At 38.1% G+C, this 22,361-nt stretch overlaps 2 protein-coding genes across 3 annotated transcripts in view; one reads left to right on the plus strand and one right to left on the minus strand.

The window, feature by feature from the left end:
• The window catches only part of LOC121877881, a 40,358-nt gene extending 27,143 nt beyond the window's left edge, over nucleotides 1-13,215 (plus strand). The window contains exons 1-4 of one of the 2 annotated variants that reach the window (XM_042383813.1): nucleotides 10,485-10,588; nucleotides 11,381-11,519; nucleotides 11,740-11,859; nucleotides 12,867-13,215. In XM_042383813.1, coding sequence (XP_042239747.1) covers nucleotides 10,512-10,588; nucleotides 11,381-11,519; nucleotides 11,740-11,859; nucleotides 12,867-12,971 — 441 coding nt within the window. In that variant the 5' untranslated portion in view covers nucleotides 10,485-10,511 and the 3' untranslated portion in view covers nucleotides 12,972-13,215. Of the gene's footprint in view, nucleotides 1-10,484; nucleotides 10,589-11,380; nucleotides 11,520-11,739; nucleotides 11,860-12,866 lie in introns of those variants that run through there. The other variant, XM_042383814.1, reaches the window with a different exon arrangement.
• LOC121877880 lies at nucleotides 132-2,696 on the minus strand. Its single transcript, XM_042383812.1, has 4 exons — nucleotides 2,591-2,696; nucleotides 1,537-1,675; nucleotides 1,213-1,332; nucleotides 132-539 (listed from the first exon to the last, which is right to left on the minus strand). Exons 1-4 carry the CDS (start codon nucleotides 2,665-2,667, stop codon nucleotides 435-437), a joined length of 441 nt encoding a protein of 146 aa, XP_042239746.1. The 5' UTR covers nucleotides 2,668-2,696; the 3' UTR covers nucleotides 132-434.
• Nucleotides 13,216-22,361: the final 9,146 nt, after the last annotated feature.

Below are 22,361 nucleotides of genomic sequence, written 5' to 3' on the forward strand. Positions count from 1 at the left end.
TTTCCTTCAACTGATTTTAAATCATAATTTTCAGCATTTAGCCGCCAGTCCCGTATATAGGTTTAAGAAGAGCTAATCTAGAAGACATTATTTTGAAAATTCTCTTTATCGTAGGTATGGAAATCACAAAGAGCTGTTAAGGTTTTATTGATGTCAGTATTTAGCTTATTGCCTAAGATGTTGTGTATGTGACAAGGGGCTAAGTGAAGGTACATATATTTCTTAACATCAATGTTGGGAATCAGTGTTTAGTATAAACTGGAGTAGATGAAAGTATGACATTAATTTGATCTGGTAGTAAAGGTTGGCAATTACATCGAAGTCGTTGCAGAATCATTATCTTAATAGTAAACTTATTGCCATAGTAAACATCTTAGTAAGTGGCTCGTTGTATGTTGCTGTTAAAGTCTCAGGGGGTGGCTGTGTGCTGGTATTTACTCGCAGGGTTCGTGTTGACCTGCGTCACAACACAGCATCTCCATAGTGGCCTCACCGTCGTCCTCCCACGGGCCATCACAGAGCCTCACGTACAGGAACACCTGTGTGTGGAAGGCACATTGAATATGACTATTAGACTATCCCATCATTAAAAAAGTTAAGATTTATGAAAATTATTTACTATGATATATTTTTCATGGGGGTATGAACATTTCTGTTTGAGGGTGTATATGTGTATATGCGTGCATCCGTGTGTGCATGTGTATTGTACATATTAATAAGATTTTCATAGTATTCAACTGGTTATAAGAACAGGAATAATACACGTAGGGACGTGAAACTGTTATTGACACTTAATTTTTTTTTAACTTGACATAAGAGATGCAAATACATTTTCGGTCTTAAAATATGACGGGTGCTTCGTTATTGTAATATATTCGAAAGTGACAAAACAATTTCCTAATTTAATCAACAACATTACTATAAAATCCAGATGGTCGACTAAAGGTTAACCGTTGACTTACCGCACTAACATTCATCTCTTGTTAATGATGGCGTTATTGTACAACAGCTTCATGAACGTAGAAACTAATAGGAAGATAAAGTCTTAAGAAGGCAGTAGAAAGGAGCAGAAATGGATTAGGATATATATAATTAAATTTGAATGGAACACCGAAAAATGAGCGGAAGATCCTAATCCATTACTGTTCCTTTCTACTTCCTTCTTAAGACTTTATCTTCCTATTATTTCTCGCTATGTTATTGTAGACTTACTTCAGTTGGCCCAACGACGTCTTTACCCTCCTCAGCCAGGTCGTCACACATACTCTGGCCCACCGTCTTGCCGTCGGGAAGCTCGAAATTCAGGTCTCCTTCGTTGGTTATTTCGTCCCACTGTACACCCAAGGAAGAAATTATATGCACTTGAGGATAAAAGTCACACTGCCTAAACCTCAGAGGCATATGTTAAGATATTGTGTACACCATTTCAAAGAAGTGTATTATTTGAGTGTTTATTCTGTGAAGTACATTTTCATATATAAATCATGACATCTGTACTTGACATTTCTCTGTTAGTATATGGCAGTAAAGGCTCACCTCTGTGCGGCATCTATCATGACAATCCTTTTGATCTTCACAGTTTTTCACATCGAAGGCCTCCATGGGGAACACTTCTTCCTCCTCTGCAGCCTCAGTAATGAAGGCGCCACAGTCACACTCTGGGACTTCTTGAGCCCTGCCAGTAGGAGTGGCTGATTATATTTCTATTTTAACATACCATTAGTCTTGATACGGAGCTATTGTTAATCACCTTCATGTGTGTCAAAATTATCTTGTTTAAGATATCCCCATGTGATCAATTCCTTCCGTGAATACATGGGCAGTGTGCCAGAAGCTTTGTATATTACTTAAGTTGCTTAAATTTTGTCTGACTAAACAGATATTACCTGGCAACTCAAATTGATAGAATATTCGTAAATTATTAGGATTAATAAGAAATTTCTTTCTATGTAAAAGCCTCATATCTTTCAGCATTTTTTTCAGTTTTAGGAGACTATCACGTAGTGTGACACTATTGACGGTCTTGATCCACATTACAAAATTGACATTTGGTCTTCTTTACATTGTGGTCCTTTAAATAGAGTAAAGTGAGTCTGAATTTAATCTAAATTTAAACCACATAATGATATATGAGCGAGACTAAGAGTAGCAATTGTGAAAATGCCATACCATAAATTTTTCTTTTTAAATACTAGTAAAAGGAACAATCACATAAAGTGATAAAATGTTCATGATGTTAGAAGTGCATGTGAGTCATATATTTGTACATGTAGAGACGAGAGAGTTTCATTCCCTTTCTGCCCTCAACTAAATCATTTTGGATATATTTGTCAGTAAAGGTTAAGCAAAACACTAATGTTTGAGTTTTTTGTAAGAATGTCAGCTATATTTAGGCTATGAAAATATAAGCCGATAAAATTGGACTGTAAGAAGCTATTTACCTTACGAACGTTACTGCTGCCCTAGATCACCATCCCTGACCCCAGCCAGCCAAACAAAGAAAGTTTGTTTATAAAAATTTGAGTTTTATCTAAGGCATAAAGCAAAACGTGTATATAACAATGACGGTTGTAGTGTAATAAATTGTTACCATGCCAGGACGGTGAGGGAGAAGAGGATCACGAGGAACTTCATCTTGCTTGTCAGAAGTAGTATGAGGACCAACATCCAGCAAGCTCTTTTATACTGGCAACGGAGCGACCCCAGCCAGAGTTCAGGGTCACCTAGTCAGCTGGTCGCTCTCAGGCTCTCTCTTCTATCATGACTGAAAAAGTGCTTGAATACTAATACTGACAGCCACCTGCCATAACGGAAATAGAAATTATTCAATCATGAAAGTTTACCTGATATTCTTAACGTGGAATTTTTACTTAAAACTTTGTGCCGTGTTATTGTCGACATGATTATTGAGGAAAAAGTTTTATGGGAAGTATACATTAAGATGTTAATTCAGTATTTAATATATTGTCGAACTGCCAGTAATGAAATATTGTTAAGATTAGGCCATTAGAGATGTGTTCGCTGTTTCCATGTTTTAAGAATTGAATACATGTTTTAAGTATTGAATACATTAGCTGTCGAAGCAAAGGAATACAATTAAACAACCTAAGCAATTTGTGTCAATTGATGACTTCTACTGTATGTTATCTGGATGCGGCGGCCGAATGAATTTGGCGTTTGTCACCTGTTCTATAGTTCATTGTTCTGATCTCAAGTCATTCCCCACAATACCTGTTTTTCATAGCCAGTCATGCCTATGGTATCCTCTTCGAGTTAAATAGTTCCACAGAATGCTCTTTCAGCTTTCAGGTGTAAAGCGTATTTGTACTATATAACATTGGTGATGCCAAAGATATATAATATATGGAACTCCCTTAGTTATAATTATGCATTATAGAGTATATGATACAGTTTAGTGTAAGTGCTGAACGACCATGAATGGGATCACATCTTAAAGAACGTTGCCTATATTTTTAAGTAACGTTCATTTATTCTAAGTCATAATTAAGAACGGAGGAGTACTTTATTGTGCAGTAACAAACTTATGGCGCCTGGTCTGAGAAGTAACATCATGAAGGAAAAGATCTAAATAGGTTTTTCTTGTCATTTTTAGATGGTATTAATTAGCAAAAATCCAGATAAATAAACAAATGAAGGTGTTAACAGCCAGCGTCCATAGTTATCTATTTCTAAAGTTCTCAGACTTTCTTTGGTAAGCTTTCCACATTTTGCGTTGCTTTAGTGACTCGTTTTATAATACCTTTCATCCACCCTAGTCTGTACTCCCCCCTGGACTTCTTACCATCAGTGTTACCCATTATTGTCTCAACCATTATTCCCTTTATCCTCAATTGTAAGGAATAGAATGTAGTTTGACTTCGTTCGTTGCATTGGCAAATAAAGCCACATGTTGATCAAACCTATCAAGCTTGCTTACACAAAGACAGACAGACTTACAGACTGAGAGAATAAAATTAAATAAAAATAATAAAAATGTATAATTCCTTTAATAACACTAAACGACTAAATGGGAAGCAGTTATTACTATGGTAGAAATAAATGTAAAAAGAAAAGAAACATCATCAGAGTGGATACAAACACTTCCTGTAAACCAGTGGTTCTCAACCTTGTTTGCCCCATGCACCCCTTTCACCATATGTCAGAATGTCATTCCCCCCTCCTTTCCAAGATTGTCTGCCTCAAAAAGTGCATTCCAAATAATATGCATATAATACTGAAAATCCTTTCTTTTTTCCATATTAGTACATATACATTTACAATTTTACATGGATTATTTTTAAAGTGGAGTTTTACAAATTAAATGCCAATTGAAAATGTTGATGGATTTATAAAACTTGAATAAAAGTAAAATAGTTTTTTTTTATTTATAATGAATTACTTAACAGACCAAACTGAAGCATAATGCAATAAACAAAAAGTTCAATAGAATACCAGGATATTGTAAATTTCTAATTAATTTTATTCAGATGAAGATTACAGTCAATGAGAAACCTGTGATTGTTTTTTCTTCGCCAATTCTGGGATACGCGGAGGAGTGCTTGAAAGGGCACAACGCAGGTCATTTTCTACCTCTAATCTACTACGTTGCTTCGTTTTAATTTGCAACAGAGTTGAAAAGCCTGACTCACAAAGATATGTCGACACAAACGGAAGCAATGCACGGATAGCTCTTTCTGCCACTTTTGGGTAGGAATCGCACATCAAGGGCCAAAATTCTGTGATTGATTTCTCATCGAACATATCTCTTGCTCCCGAATCAGTTTTCCCCCCCCCCCTGAAAACCTGAATTCCCCCCTGGGGGGAATTCCCCCCTGGTTGAGAACCCCTGCTGTAAACCATTGCAATACCATACCATAAATTAATATATTAACCGCTGGATGCTTTCTCAGGTCATAGTTTACTTAAAAACCCCCGATAAAATCTGATTGCAAACCAATTCCTTGACAACATTTGGCGCGATTTGTCTCATGTTGATTAATCCTGCTAAGACTGGCGAAAATTTGCAAAGCCGTTCTAGAGTTATTCTAGGGACTGTGACAGAGACACCGATGGCCAGATGGAGGGGACCGAAAACGATACTTCGCATTGTCGTTGTTGTCAACATAATAAAGAGTTCAATAACCGAATTACTGATAATAGTGGGAGCAACATCACCTGTTGACTAAGGATTCAGGGTGAGATGTTGCCTACCGCGTACCAGACAAGTCAGGTTTCAAACCATGTCTTCAATAACTTATTAAGTTAGTACATATTATATAAATATTATATTGACAAATTATAACACATTTTAACGAAATAACATAAAAACAGACCAAGATGAGTGATAATAAGATATGTAATGACATCTATTAATACGAGCTAATTTAGTTGATGTCGTCTACCATACAGTGTATAACACTAAGATATTCATGAAAATGGTACAAGTATTGAGCTCAGGAATATACTAGCTAGAAGTATATATTAGCGAGAGTAATTGGTGTAGGATACATAGCCTATGTGTTGCATGGAAGATGAAACTTGTCATGGTATCCAGGCACCCCGAGCACACAGTACTGAGGAGACGAGGGGTGAGAGGATCGCCAAGGTGGGAAGTAAGAGTTGGAACAAATACATCTCTTTGGTCCTTCACTTGATACACTTAAGCCAATAGTGGGAATACTTTAAGAGGAACCTTTGACTTTCTACGGTAAATATTCTCAAATATACAATAAGAAACATAGAAGAGTTTGATAAAACCAACTCTACATATAGCGAGTATAATCAAGGTGCCATAATCCTGTCTGAGAGTTGACGACCGTGTCCCATTATTTAAACGGCTTTAGGCTTCTTTATCAATTAATTATCACAGTTAATATCTTCCTTTAAACCACACCGTTAAGGACCACGTTAATGTCTGTACCATTATCCATCCTTAGAACTAATAAATTTGTTTTTCTACCACTATAACCAACCTTTAGTACAATTATTTAGCACCATATATCGAAGACCCCCCTCTAATGTCTATTGAAAGTATCCACACGTCTACCCCATATAACAGTACCAACTATATATTGTACTCGTATATCAGAAGACCTTTTCTTAAACTTAATTTAGGGAACTTTTTGTTACATATCTCTTAGGTGTTTTTTTTTATTTTACATTTATTATGAGAACACATGTTACTTCCCAAACAAACAGAATTTTCCACCTGTTTCAGTTCCCTGATGTCTTTTTTAATTATTAGTTTAGGATTTATTTTTAATTTGGAACGAACTATTACTTCCATCTCTACACCTTTTTTAACCTTAATGTTGAGCAGCTTTGGGGACGTCTCTTCACCACTTTCAACAAGACAAGTACCACATAAAATCGGATAACTTTATTCATTTATTACTGTACAATACTTCATAAAACTATTGACATTGAAAATTATAAATAGACACTTTAACACTACTCTTATCCATGTATTAAGTTCATAGTAGCTTCATGATGTCAATAAATAATTCTGGAAATTTCTTGTAATGTATAAAGAATTATAAATAACAAAAATTTTAAATTGAAGAGAATAAATAAATCATTATTATGAAATTACGAGAATCACTCCAGTCAATGGCCAGCAACTGATAATTGCTCTTGACGCACCCACCTGGAGGTTCACCTGTACTCTGTGAAAGTCATCGTGAGCTGTTACCAACCCGGAGTGTGGTGAGTCTTGTTGACAGCATCACCCAATAGTTTATAGTTAATCTGGTTTAAGGAGAACTCTGTCATGGCTTAAACAGAGACAGATGAACGTCATATCTGCATTACTATTTAGCTTTATTAGATATAATGTAATTTATCCATTTATACATTACATATTGATCAACGGATCAATACATTGTACTGAAGGGGTTGGCATCATACTGGAGAGGCTTATAGCTTATTCAGTCACCCCATACCTAAATTTAAGTCATGCTCTAGAAACTTGGCCTGGCTTACCATAAATCATTTGAAAATTCGATGTTTATTAAAATTATTCCTATATCAGTTTGTATTGTTTTATTCATACAAATAATTGAAGACACGTGCAGCAAACAACCCGTTCAAAAGTTCTGTTCTATTAGGGTGACATGAGGTGATGGCTAACATCAGTGACTTGGAATATGCTTCAAATTAGGTTCCAGTTTTCTTAATTACAAAATACTAAAAGGTGAAGAAAAATAATCTGGTTGAGTGGCATTATGAGGCAGGATGTCTGGCGACTAACATATGGACTAAAACTCATATATTATCTTTCTTTTTTTTCATCCCTGAAATTGGAGACAAGATAAAGTGTCGCACCCTAGAAACTGAGAGCAAAAACACTCCTTCCCAACTGGGCGGGTCTTATACCCAACTGGGCGGGTCTTATACCCAACTGGGCGGGTCTTATACCCAACTGGGCGGGTCTTATACCCAACTGTTTATAGTAAGTCGCTCAGGTACTATGAAGCCATGCATGTGAAGGTGACCTCCAGCGTGATGTTGTAGATGACAGATTAAGTTTGTGACAGGCAAAAATGGGCAGTAATGTATTTGACATTAATTAAACACGTATCTAAATACATTTTGCATTTAGATACAGTATTTCTAAATAAAATTGAATGCATATTTAAATATGTATTCAAGACATTTAAAAATTATTTAGTATTTTTTTCACGAATTCCTTTACTTCAAAATCTTTTAAGAATTTAAATTTAATGGTTTGTTAATACTACACTTCAGCTTTTATCCTTAGTTGAGTTTTGAGGTCTGTGCTAAAGGTTAAAACACAATAGCAACGCTACTCTGTGAGGCTGTAACGTGTCCCAGACCCACGAATAGGGACAGAATCTGAACGAGACTGTTCATTTTCGTGTTACTTTATGTGCCAGGCGTCACAAATTAAATTACAAGTTCTCACTATAATTAAAATAATATTACATATAATTTAAATATATACTACTGTATATTAAGAAAATAGTTGAAGATAGTTTATAAATCCCCAAAACTGATATGTTTTTTACAGAAAAATACACCCTAAATGAACAAAAAATATGTTGTGAAAAAAGCCAATGAACGTCAGAACTGGAGTAGGCATTAGCCAGTAGAAACCCCCCAAAAGTAGTACATTACTCACGTACTTAAAAGATCCAAACACCAAATAAGTCTACATAATCATCCCCTAATTCAAATTATGTTTATGAAATTCTCACCATGTTGACTTCATCAGCACCAGCAGAAAGACTGAATCCCTTTGCTGGGCTGATTCATTCACCTAGAAGATGGGGATTGTCAGACAAACTGTTTGAGAGTCAGATGCTCATGAAGGCCAGCGCCCACAAATAGTCCGAGTTAACTGGCATGACGTTTAATGTTATATGCTAATCTTGTATTTTGTAATAATTACTTGTTTCTTTATCATTAATTAATTTTATAGTTTAGTTATCAGGAGCATTTTGGGGAGACAATGAAGTCTTAATCACAAAAAAGGAACAAAACAGAGAAAAATGTATATGTATTTTAGAAGTGTTTTTGAAATGCATTTAAATATTGTATTCATTTTTAAATGCATCTATTTTACCTATAATGTATCTTGTATTTAATTAAGTTTAGGAAGAGCAATGTATTTAGTAACTAAATACATGTGATTGTATTATGCCCATTCAATTACAAACCCGAATATAAAGTATTGACTGATATAATTAGATATTTTATAAGCCATAAGGAACAATGAGATATAAAAGATGTTCAAAAGAAGAATAAGAGTCATGATAAAAACACTTAATACAACTGCTCCAGATACCTGCTATACTATTCAGTTACTAGACCTTGAAAATGAACGTTGATTCCATAGGCATGACTTCCCATTAGGGACAGTTGTGGATAAAGCACATTGTATACTAAGTCTACGGTACGCAAGAAGGCAGCATGGCCAGTACTGCTCTCAAATTGTAAACTTAGGTACCCATTTACAGCCGAGTGAACTGGAAGCAACTTTCAAGGTGTACAACTCCATCTAGTGCCTGAATTTTCGTTACCTTGTCGTTATGTTGGGGCTCGAACGAACCACTTTCAACTACCCAGGGTGGGTATAAAGTTCTTATCTTGTAATCTCAAATGAGGAGGTTGAATGTGGAACATCACTAAACACGCAAATTCTGGGATTAAATGAAGTAAGATAAGCATGTTCAAATAGCAGTCGTGGTGAAGATATTTACTTCATATATTGAGGAGGTGAAAAGCATAAGAGTTGTGTTAGTATTCTTGCAAACCAGAAGATAAGCAATTGTGTAAAGGGATACTTGGCAGATTTGTTAGTCAAGTTTAATGTTAAACCGATGGACTTGGTCACAATACAGGTTTATGCACCAACAACTCACAGTGAGGATGAAACCTTAGAAAATTTAATGTAGATTTAATGGAAGCAAAAGATACCGTGAAGTTTAATGGATGCCTCATTATAAAGGGTGATTTTAACGACAAAGTTGGGAAAGGGAAAGTAGCACCAGAAGTAGGACCACATAGGTTGGGTAATAGAAATGAGAGAGGAAAAATATAAATTGACTTTTGTAAAGAAAACAAGAGGGTAATTGCAAATGCATGGTTTGACCAACACCCTAAGCATGGGTGTCACCCCAGGACAATGAAACTACCATTGTCTGGAATCAAATAGATCACAATACATTTAAATTCAGAAAAAAATCAGAAATTCAACAACCCAAACCAAGACCAATATCCAGGTGCAGTTTGTGAGTCAGCTGACGTCCCGGTAATGAGCTTAGGGAAAATAATCGTAAAAAAAAATAAAAAATAGGGACAATAGGCATGGTGGCTGCTACTGCATACCGACCACCTTTATTTTCCCTTTTACAAGAGGTTGGAAGGGGATCAACCAATGAGCTATAGAAAAGGTGACAAACGAGAAATAAACTTGGACGCCACAACCTGATATCATACAGTAGAAGTCACCAATTAAAGAGTAAGAGAGATACATTCATCTGGCTAATTGACAATAAGTGTTTAGATGGTTCAATGCGTATACTAAGTTTCTTCACATATTAGACAACAGCTGCTGAAATTGAAGACAGTTAAATCTCTGTTGCTATGATGTACAAGTGCCAACTTCACCACCTTGGCAAAACTATCACTACTAAGACATGGAAGCAGCGACCACATCTGTGATGGCATAATCTTAACAAGATTTCATTACTGGCTGTTCGACTATATTTTAAATATTAAATTAAAATCTTTATATACATTTTCCAAAAGAGTATGTCATCAATAATTATGTGGAAGATAACACGACACAAATTTTGAAGTAAAAATAATGAAGAAAACTTTCAATATTTCATAATTTCTATTTCCGCTATGGCAGGTGGCTGTCAGTACTAGTGTTCATACACTTTTTTAGTCATGATAGAAGAGAGAGCCTGAGAGCGTCCAGCTGACTAGGGGACCCTGAACTCTGGTTGGGGTCGCTCCGTTGCCAGTATAAAAGAGCTTGCTGGATGTTGGTCCTCATACTACTTCTGACAAGCAAGATGAAGTTCCTCGTGATCCTGTGCTCCCTCACCGTCCTGGCATGGTAACATTTTAGTACACTATAATCGTTGTTACACACGTGGTTTGTTGTATGCCTAAGATCAAACTCTTAAGTATTATCAATACACTTTCAGTGTTTGACTGACTGCGGTCAGGGATGATGAGCAAGGGCATCAGTTACGTTCGTAAAGGAAATAGCTACATATATCAAATTTGATCGAACAAGAATGTTCTCATAGTACCGTAAACTTCATATTTTTTCATAGGTTAAATATGGCTGACACTCCTACAAAAAAGCCAAACTTTAGGATTTCACTTAATGTTTACTGATAAATATACTCATAATGATTTAGTTGAGAGCAGAAAGGGAATGAAACTCTCTCGCCTTTAGATCTCCAAATATATGACTCACATGCCCTTCTAACATCATGAACATGGGGCTTTTACATACTAGAGTACATTTACTGTTTTCAACAATCATTAATAAGGAACATCCTTCTAATATTGCTTACGTTTTAAATTTTAACGTAAAATTACTTATTCCAGACTATATAAAATATATCTGAACCGTTGTAGGGTTTCATTTAGCAGTTTACGAATATTCTATGAACTTAGGTTGCCAGGTAACATCTCTTTGTTCAGACAAAATTTAAGCAACTCATGTAATATCCAAAGCTTCTGGCAAACTGCCCATGTATTCACGAAAGGAATCGATCATATGGGGATATCTTAAACAAGTTAATTTTGACACACATGAAGGTGATTAACAATAGCTCCGTATGAAGAATAATGGTAATGTTAAAATGGAAATATAATCAGCCACTCCTACTGGCAGGGCTCAAGAAGTCCCAGAGTGTGACTGTGGCGCCTTCATTACTGAGGCTGCAGAGGAGGAAGAAGTGTTCCCCATGGAGGCCTTCGATGTGGAAAACTGTGAAGATCAAAAGGATTGTCATGATAGATGCCGCACAGAGGTGAGCCTTTACTGCCGTATACTAACAGAGAAATGTCAAGTACAGATGTCATGATTTATATATGAAAATGTACTTCACAGAATAAATACTCAAATAATACACTTCTTTGAAATGGTGTACACAATATCTTAACATATGCCTCTGAGGTTTAGCTGGACCATACAAAACAATGTTTTCTTATCCTCAGATGTAACATAATTTTTATTCCTTGCGTTTACAGTGGAACGAAATAACCAGCGAAGGAGACCTGAATTTCGAGCTTCCCGACGGCAAGACGGTGGGCCAGAGTATGTGTGACGACCTGGCTGAGGAGGGTAAAGACGTCGTTGGGCCAACTGAAGTAAGTCTACAATAACATAGCGAGAAATAATAGAAAGATAAAGAATGTTAAAAATGAGCGAGTGTGAGGCAAAAATAAGTGGCTACGAGAGAGAGAGAGAGAGAGAGAGAGAGAATTAATTTACTGGGCTAATAAGTATTATCATTAGGTATTCGCCGCCAGAGTTTTGTCACACAACGTGTACAGAAGAAAGGAGCTGTAATAGTTTAGCATCTTCACCTCATTTCTCGGTGTCCCATTCAAATCAAATTAGATGTTTTAAGATTTTGATAAATACGAGTAATTTTTACCCATTTTATTATTCATATTATTTTTTTTTTACTTTGTTTACGTTTGAATAAAAGGTGATCATCATGACCCTTTACACTACTGGATGGGATTCATGAGCCTAAATCCCTAAACTTACCATCCTTAATTGACTGGTGACATTGGCTTCTACGTTCATGAAGGTGTTGTACAATAACGCCATCGTTAAAAAGAGATGAATGTTCGCGCGGTAAGTGTCCTTTTTATTTTATTTATTTTTTTACGGGGAATAAGCCCACGTAGATGCCGGAAAACCAGCTTTTTGATGTGAGACACATTGTATGACCCTCTGGATTTAATGGTAATGTTCATAAGCATATACATGTGCGTATTGTTGGCTAAATTAACGTAATTGTTAGTCACTTTTGATTATATTACATAAACGAAACACCGGTCATATTTTAAGTTTTAAGATGTATAGGCATTTCTTATGTTAAATTTTAGGAAGAATTAAGTTCCAATAACAGTTTCACGTCCCTACGTGTATTATTCCTGCTCTTATAACCAGTCGAATACTAAAAAATCTTCTTATTTAAAATGAACAATACACATGCACACACTCATGCACCCATAAACACCCTCACACACAAATGTTCATACACCCATGAAAATATATCATAGCTAATAATTTTCATTTATCGCAACTTCATTAATGATGGGATAGTTCTAATAGTCGCATTCAATGTGCCTTCCACACACAGGTGTTCCTGTACGTGAGGCTCTGTGATGGCCCGTGGGAGGACGACGGTGAGGCCACTATGGAGATGCTGTGTTGTGACGCAGGTCAACACGAACCCTGCGAGTAAATACCAGCACACAGCCATCCCTTGAGACTTTAACAGCAACATACAACGAGCCACTTACTAAGATGTTTACTATGGCAATACTTTTACTATTATGATAATGATTGTGCAACGACTTATATGTAATTGCCAACCTTTACTACCAGATCAAAGAAATGTCATACAATCATCTACTCTGGCATATACAGTACTACACACCATCTTAGGGAATAAGCTAAATACTAACACCAATAAAACCATAACAGCTCCTTGTGGTTTCCATACCTAAGACAAAGATCATTTTCAATTAAAGTGTGCAAGATTATCTCTTCTTGAACTCCTATACGGGAATGGCGGCTAAATGTTGAGAATGGCGAATTAAAATCAGTTGAAGGAATATAATGAAATTTTTAAAGATAGCTATATTTTATCATGCATGAATCTTTTATGGACGTAAAGGCTCCACAACCGCAAATCTGGTCTGCATTTACCAACTTTTCACACTCAACCAAAGTGAAAGAAACACACATGTGAAATAAGAAATAAATGACAAGAGTATTATGTGACTTAATTTACACAATTTAACTGTCAAAACCAATGAAGAAGTTCTCAGTGTGAGACCAAAGGAATGACAGCCTCAGACCCGATAAATTCAGGAAGTCAAGATGTAGTGTGCAAACCTCCCACTTGGGATTTTTATAGCCAGAGGATAGGTTAAACTATTTCATGTTGCTTGTGAACTACTGTGGGTGGTCGTTAGTAATTGTCAGCCGGCTCAAAACAACTAAGGGTGGAACTAGGAAAGAAATGTACAATATAACCATCCTTAACCAGTACACAGAGGTCAAAAACATGTCATATATAAAAATTCTACTTGCTGAGCTCTGGAAATGGAAATAAAGGAGCCTCTTTTGTGACCTTGGTCCATCAGCATGGGAACGGCTCACACTGACAGTAAGTCCGGAGTACTACTCATTGCACTGGTGCCACATCATGTACAGTCAACCAAAGATGCACTGACCACACCCAGGGTCTCTTACTGGCAATTTTACCTGGCAATACTTGGTAAAGTAAGGTTGTATGTAATGATGGTTGGCTGTATCATTTTCAGGATAAATATTAAACAAATCAAAGGTAGAATTTTATATTAATAAACTATTTATCATTATTTTAGAGCATGAGAAGTTTCCAAATGTTCGTATATTTGTTTAAATAATGAAGAAAATTTGATGTGAGAATCTTGTGGCAGCTGTGGTTGTAGTTGAGTCTCTAGTTATGACTATAGACTCCCGGCAGTCATCTCTGCCTATCCCCATCGCCACGTGTCTATCGCCATAGGACTCTTGGGGTTATAGGGGTTTTGATGATGAGCTGGATGATGGCTGCGCATCAGTTGATTTATAAGGTGAGGCAGGAGCGCAGGCCTTAACACACAGCTTGGCTCTCCCTTTTCCTGATCCAGTTGTGCAGGAAGCTGCAGAGACTGGGGAGAAGGAGAGTTGCAATGGACTGCCGATAGCCCAATTTCTTGGGTGTCGCCTTACTATCCTGTCCATCTTGCATTGCCTTCATCCGCCGGTGTAGTCGTTGGGTTCCCATGGTGGTCACCTCTTCCGCCTATTTCGCCGTTGGGGTCTTACTGGAACTCCGTAAGCATTCTGTCTGATGCGGGGCTCCACCATAGAATTTTTGTTCAGGTTTTATTCCCGTAGCCTTATACCAACCAAGGTTAATCAGCAAGGCAGCGGTGGATCCCAGTGGTTGGTAGGCACCTGGGCTCCGTTCCTCTGGGCCCCACTGCTGCTCCGAGATCCCCTGCTGATCTAGCCTGGGCCCACGAGGCACCCAAGTACTGTGTGTTGCCATGATGAGGTACAGCAGGAGTCTTGATGGTGAAAAGACCGTGTACTGGCAAGAAAAGACTTACGCAAGGTTGCTTCCCTGTTCACCATGAGGGTTCGCCAGCGGTGGTAGCTGAAGGTGAGAGGAAGCAAGCAGTGCACCTTAACACTAACATAATGCTGCCTCACTAGATGTATTACACCACCCTGTATGCACACACACACACACACACACACACACACACACACTTTGCTGTCACTCGGAATCAAGTATGACGATCATCCAGCTATGATACAATGATATGTGTTATTGAAGATGTCACCTTTATTGGTGAGCTCTAAGGTGACAAAAGAAGCAGATACAGGAGCGGCAGGGCCGTCCACAGATGTTGCACGTGTGGAGGACTACATCTAGTGCGTGAGGAGCGGCGGAAGCATCTTTCCGGTGTTGGCGCTTGTCTGCCTCGGTATGCATTCAGGCTAACTCGTAAGTATTGACACCTTCTCATGTGGCAGTCCTCTAAGCGTTACGGTGTGGAGTAATCGTCTCCCAGGTTAGGGGATCGATTTGGCACTTTTTCAGGTTTGTCTTAAGACTTTCTTATACTTTTTCCATTGTCCGCCAGCGTTACGTTTACCATTCGTTCGGTGACTGTAAAGTAGCTACTTTGGTAGTCTACTGTCGTCCATGCGGGTAACATGGCCAGTCCTGCATAGTTGCTCATGAAAAATCGTAGCCTCAAGGCTCAAAAAGTTAGTGTCAGCGAGAATACTGGCATTTGTTCTCTTGTCCTTCCGGCGAACTCGGAGGATGGAGCGTAAGCTACGTTGGTGAAAGTTTTCAAGAGCCTTGAGTTGCCTCTTGTATTGTGACTCATGTCTCGCTGCCATACAGCATGGTGGGGAGGACCACTGATCGGTATATGTGCAGCTTTGTAGATAATTTCAGATAAGCTCAAGGGTTCTTGGTAACACCCACGATCCAAACATTGGCATCTCATTGACATTGCCAGAGAAAGTGATCTTCGAAATGTCCTGATCACCCGAGCCATGCGTGGCTCAGACCACTGTGACACAGATCATCGGCTCGTCAGAGCCAAACTCTCCCTTCATGACACCCCAAAACAGCAAAGGGAACAAGCCTCCAGAAGAGGCTTTAACACCAAGCGACTGGAGGATCAAGTGGTAGCACATACTTTCAGAGAGCAGCTCGGCCATGGGCTGATAAATAACTCAACAACAAAGAAATTAAATTTGAGTGCCGAATGGGGTACCCTTGACGTTGTCATCACAAAAACCTGCAGCGAGACCTTCGGCCAGATCGAAAGAAAACACCAGGATTGGTTTGTTAAACATAACCAGGAAATCAATGTGCTCATCAATGGAAAGCATGCTGCTGTCACTTACTGGCAAAACAACCCTAAGTCTCGGACCAAAGCTGATACCTTCCGCCAGAAGAAAGCGATGGCCCAGCACAAGCTTTGCAATCTAAAGGATGAATGGTGGAAAAATAAAGCATATAAAAATATAAAAATTGCAGAGCAACACAAGACGTGTGATTTTTTTTTAATTTCCACAAAAACAATGTGTCGTCCAACTACTCATGGCGCCTACCCCCGCCGCTCACCCGACGATGACTCCCTAATTTAATACAGAGAAGGCATCCGTCAGCGCTGGAAAGAGCACTGTCATTCTCTGCTGAACCGAAACGCCAATTTGGAAGCCCTGACTACCCAACTGGACATTCAGCACCCAGAGCTGACCCAGCTTAGCTATCCTCCAACCCGTAATGTAGTAACGGCTGCCATCAAGCAGATCTAAATTGGCAAAGCCGCAAACCCTGGTAGAATCCCAGCTGAGATGTACAAAGAAGGACCTCTGCTTACCAGCCGTCATACTTAAGGGAAAACGGACGACTCAGGCCTCCTGAAGCGGCCTCAACTGGGGAACTTAACAGTTTCACACGTTTTGTAGGCCAGCCTCACTACATCTAGTGCGGCTATCATAACAAGCAAGAATATTCAAGGTGACATTGCATGCGCCATTAATAAATATCAGTTATCTTTAGATAAGATGATTCATATTACTCTCAATTGTCCATAAAATATATCTGAAGTCTTTCTTGAGTCACCCACTAAAATGTACATTTTCTCTCGTATGTCCTAACATGCCCGTCCTCCACTGTAGTTCCCAACAAAGCACTGTGCAGTTGTAAAGTTAAGATTATGATTGAACTCTTATGTGCAGCTTTAAGATATGTATACCTAATGTTAACTGAAGATCAATTGAATAATATGTTGCAAGCTTCAATTTTACGTAATTGTAGTGAAAACTGTAATATAAACTAATCACCGAGTGGGCCAGTCAGAAAAATAACTCGTTTGTGAGAAGCTATCATTTGTCCATCTGATATATGCATTGAAATCATTGACAGGTTGATATTAACTAATTGCATTAATTACTTAATAAGTACGAGCCATGATGAAAGCGATTATTGTTCACTGACAAGCAAGCATTACGAATGCGAAGTTCTATCTGTATTTTTACAACTAATTTGACTGATCCATTGAAAGCTCAAAACCTATTACATTATAACCATTAGCCCTAAGAAATAATTTGAAATCGTGATTAATACATGCACATTGGTGGTTCGGCTGCAGTTGTGGTAATTCATAAAAGTAAAAATACGAAATCCTACTCCATTGTAGCCAATATAATAACACGGCTACACTATCAAAATCTGGAACAAACTACTTACGATTGTTGTTTAGTTAAAATAATGGGAGTAGTCTATGCACTAATTCAATGGCATATCCTGGTATGTGTTTCACAAAGGGATTTTAAAATTTATACCGTGTTATGGCGTCTGGTGTTGTAGGACTCCTCGATACATGTTATAACCCGAGTGCTTATACTAGATGCATTGGCCAAAACATTGACTGAATTGTACTTGCATATTGGCACTAGAAATAACAGTCACGTTTTGATAGCCTAAATAAAACTCTCAGATACAATGTCATGGTCACACTGGCACGGCTGGTCTGTTTGAAACCTGATGATTCATATTATGCTCCACGCTCTCAAAACATGTGGATAACTGGTGAGTTATCCCTAGGAAGAAACGCGTTTTCTCTAACTGAAACTAACCTCTCTATAAAGTAAATTTGAATGTGAGAGAGAACACCATTGTTTTGAGTCAACTTAGATATGTCTCATTACAGTTAAAGCATTCAAGATCCTTTGTGAGTGATGTTAAAAGCGTAAACTGTCTTTAATGTTAGTAACACTTACCTACCTTATGCTACAGACTGGCAAGGGGTGACCTATTTGAGGTGTGTAAGCATCTCAAGGGGCACTACTCAATCGAATGTCCTTACTTGGACCTGGCGGACGCTCGCCTCACAAGGGGTCACAGCTCAAGATTGAAGAAGCCGCAAGTCCAGAAAACTGTGAGGGCAAACTTTTTCGGAGTGAAAGTTGTGAACTCTTGGAACAATCTGCCAGAGAGTGTTATGTCGGCACCGAGTGTGAGCCCTTTCAAGACAAGACTTGACTAACACTGGAGCAGGTTCAGGTACATTCAGGAGCCGGTGCATGCCCAGTGCTTGCCAACAGTGCGTAACAGAGACGTGACCGATCGCCCAAGCAGCTAACGAGCCGATCAGTGGTGAAGAGGATACAAGCAAAAGCAAGTAAGTGAGTGTCGAGTCTGCCAGTACGAATGGCATCCCGTGATATCGTCCTTGGGGATAGCCATGAGTTTCCAATTGCTACTGAAGTTAGATTGTTTTGATTCCCAAACCTCAGAGAATCTGATATTTGCAGTTTGATTAGTGTCAGTTGTCTATTTAAGAAAGTCATTTATCTCCTGAAAAGAATATGTCACACTCTTTATCTCCAAGGTCTCAAACTATGGACCCATATCTCTACTCGAAACACCAGCAAAATCCTGGAAAAAATAATTAATAACAGACTAAGAAACTACTTAGACTTCGGAGATAAATATAACCAGGGACAACACGGCTTTCGAAAAAACCGAGGTACAAACTTGCAATAGCCCTAATTTGCTGACGTCTCTTGATATTATATTGCACTGGTGTCTGTTGCTGGCTGCATTTGCTATGAATTCGTAATTTTTTTTGGTATTATAAAGTTTACAATTTACATATATACTGTATACATAATATTACATATTAACATATTTGTAAGTGAAATATTTGGATGACTTTTCTTTTAAAATACACTTGATCATTTTAATAGAAAAGTCATCCAAATATTTCACTTACAAATATGTTAATATGTAATATTATGTATACAGTGTATATGTAAATTGTAAACTTTATAATACAAAAAAAAATTACGAATTCATAGCAAATGCAGCCAGCAACAGACACCAGTGCAATATAATATCAAGAGACATCAGCAAAGCCTTCGACAAAACATGTGACTAAAATACAAGATTACTCAACTCGACTTACGATCAAACATCACGGCTCTCTTTTGCAACTTCTTAGACAACTGAGAAACCAAACTCATCATCGACCACTACTGTATATAGGACAAACCTTCAACCATTACAGTGGAGTGCCACAAGGCAGCAACTTATCACCCGCCCTATACACTATTTATACAGGAGATATGCCTGAACCAACGAACTCGGAATACATGGCAAAAGCAGATGATGTAACCCAAATGGACAAGTTGTTCGGTTCTGAGTAAACACAAGAAATACACTCTGCCACGTTCGTAGAGTGATACGGTACATATAATTTGTAATAAAAGTTTAAAGTCCTGCTATAATAGTCGAGATAAGTTTATTTCTCTAGAAACAGGGCCGCCATTTGCAGTGACGTCACCAGTTTCCCTGCAGACGACGTTCTCCAACAAACTCACAGCTGCAGTCGGAGTAGTGCAAAGGATGGCCTCTTCAGACCCCAAATGCCACGTTCAGGTAAGTTCTAAGGGTGTTTTTAATATGGTCTAAGTGTTGGAAATTTCGTAAGTTAAGAAATGTGCCGTGAAGAACAGCTTATGGACACAAAAAACTCCCATGTTCACACCAGTTCAGCTGTCATGTATTCTTACCTGGTAGATTTTTCTCTTTTTTTCCCAGTGCATTTACAGAGTATATCAGTACTAGATGGAGATACAAGTCAATTTAGAAGTAATGACATGGTCTGGACTTTGTTTTGAGAATGCATTGGGATATATCATCATTTATTTTAATTAATGGGTCAAATTTTACTTTAACTACCATAAGTATTTGAATGTTTAGATTCGAGATAGGCAATATTGGGTAAATTTTAAGTTTTGATCATCCCTGTACTTAGACATGCAGGCTATGTTTTTTTCTGATGGTTTGCGATGTGTTATGAACGATTTTGATCTTCACTTCTACCGGAGATCACTAGTTTTGATTTACTACCCTCCCCCCCACCCCTTACTAGTGTATGTTAAGCTAACCTTATAACTCATTATAACCTAACCTAACCTAACATATGATCTGTATTTTCTTATGCGATCGAAAAATGTTTTACGACAGAAATCCTGTAGAGATATTGTGTCTTATTGTTATCCCATAGTTAGAATCGTAAGGTTGCCCAGATGACCAAATCAAAATAATACCAATATTGTTTGTAATGTTTATACTATGAAATTTGTTGTAGGGCAGGTAATATCCAGTGAATTAGTTAATGTGCTTAGTAATATTTATATATTCAATACAGCATCACTGTGTTGCACAGTAAAGCACAATTAATTACCTAATAATATTTATTTACAGAGCCGATCAGCCGAGAAGGTTGGACAACTACTTCCAGGGTTCATCAAGGCAGATGATAGAAATTTACCAAAAGTAGATGTCTTTATGATTGTAGAGTATTATCAAGAACTCCGGCACCCAGCTATGAAGCTCGTTAAATTACATGTCATCTGATCATCCCCTGGCCATGGTCGTCCCTAGACATCAGTGACGAAAACTTACATTTTCCAGACATGAAATAGAGAACAGCGATGAAAACTTCCATTTTTTTTATTGGGCACCCCCCCCCCCCCCTCTACATCCTTGTGTAAGGTGAAGCGCAGAAGCGTTTACAGCGCTCAACAGGGAAGCATGCTAAGTTCATGCTTGCCTTATGCCTCAAGAGTTAAGGGCGTAGAAGCCTGAAGAGTCAAGGGCATAGAAGCCTGAAGAGTCAATGGTTTATGTCTAAGCAGGTTATTGGAGGCTCCAACAACTTGTCCCTGAATACGAATTCAGGGCTTCATCATCGCGTTTGTTTCAAGACGCGAGGGAAGATTTCTTGTAGTTTCTTAATTCTGCAATGTCAGGCAATATCAGGTCATTCAGAAGACCGCAAGACATTCTTCTTGTCACGTCTGACAAAATAACAACAATAATATTCCAGAGAAACTTGCTCTATTGTCTTAAGTTTACATTGTAAGGCAATATCCAGTTGTCCTGAGTACCCTCAGAGATTCACCTTGCCATGTCTGGCAAAATGAAAATTTTTGCACTGGTAATAACCTCAAAAAAATGTAGTTGTTTCGTCCATGTCATCAGCGAAATGCCCGGCACCTCCCGGGTGTTTCCTTGTAATATTTTATTTATTTATTTTTGTTTGTTATATCACTTATTTGGGGGAGACTATGAGAACATAAGGTGTTCATTTATGAAGAGTATTCTAAAAAAAAATAAAAATAAAATAAAACAATCAAACGTCAACCAAAGCTAGGCTCTAGTCCTTGTGGTCACCACAGGTAATGCGACGTATTTGAATGGGGCGAAGCTAAAGTTTATGACGTTACAGCGGTGCCTTAATGCATATAGTCCTTTCCCGGTGCTATAAATGTCAGCGCTATGGGCACCCAGCTAAGAAGTGCTGCGCTCGGGCGGTCTGCAACACGTGCGGGACAACCGGGAGTGTCCCAAGTGGAGGGAGAAATGTAGGGTAGCCAAGGTGCAAACCAAGAAGCATCTCAGCTACAAGGAGACCCCTTGTAGTAAAGACAGAGAAACAAAAAACGTGAAGGTCCATAACAAGTAAAGAAGAGAGTAGTGATGATGAAACGAGAAACAGAAAAAACGAAGAAGCAAGAAGAAGATGAAGAAACATAAGAAAAACAAAAACCGCAAGAACCACTAAATGAGACAGTACAGTCCCATAAGCATAACAAGAACAGGAGAAAAAAAGACAAATAAACAATAATACTTCCGTATTGACCTTTGATGTTGACCACCAGAACATTCAAGCCAATCATGCAGAAGCTGAGTTGTGAGCTGTTGTTCCATCGTTTATCACTATGCCAAATCTCTGTCCAAGTTCAGTCCCTTCTGTGTTGTTATCTAAGTCTATTTTGAGCATCGTTTAATTAAACAAATAGCTAATCTAAGTGAGTTAAGAATCTTTTAATGTTATAAGCATTCATGCTAGAGTGTATCGTTTACTAACCAACCCTTAGGAATGTTTGTTTATATGTCAGCATGAGCTGATGTTTCACCGTTTAACAGACACTGAGTGTATGGAAATGACGCTACCTTGGGAGGTAACCAGGCTATTGGCAGGATGTCGGA

The sequence above is a fragment of the Homarus americanus genome, unplaced genomic scaffold (assembly GCF_018991925.1).
Source record: "Homarus americanus isolate GMGI-L3 unplaced genomic scaffold, GMGI_Hamer_2.0 scaffold24523, whole genome shotgun sequence".
NCBI classification, from domain to species: domain Eukaryota; kingdom Metazoa; phylum Arthropoda; class Malacostraca; order Decapoda; family Nephropidae; genus Homarus; species Homarus americanus.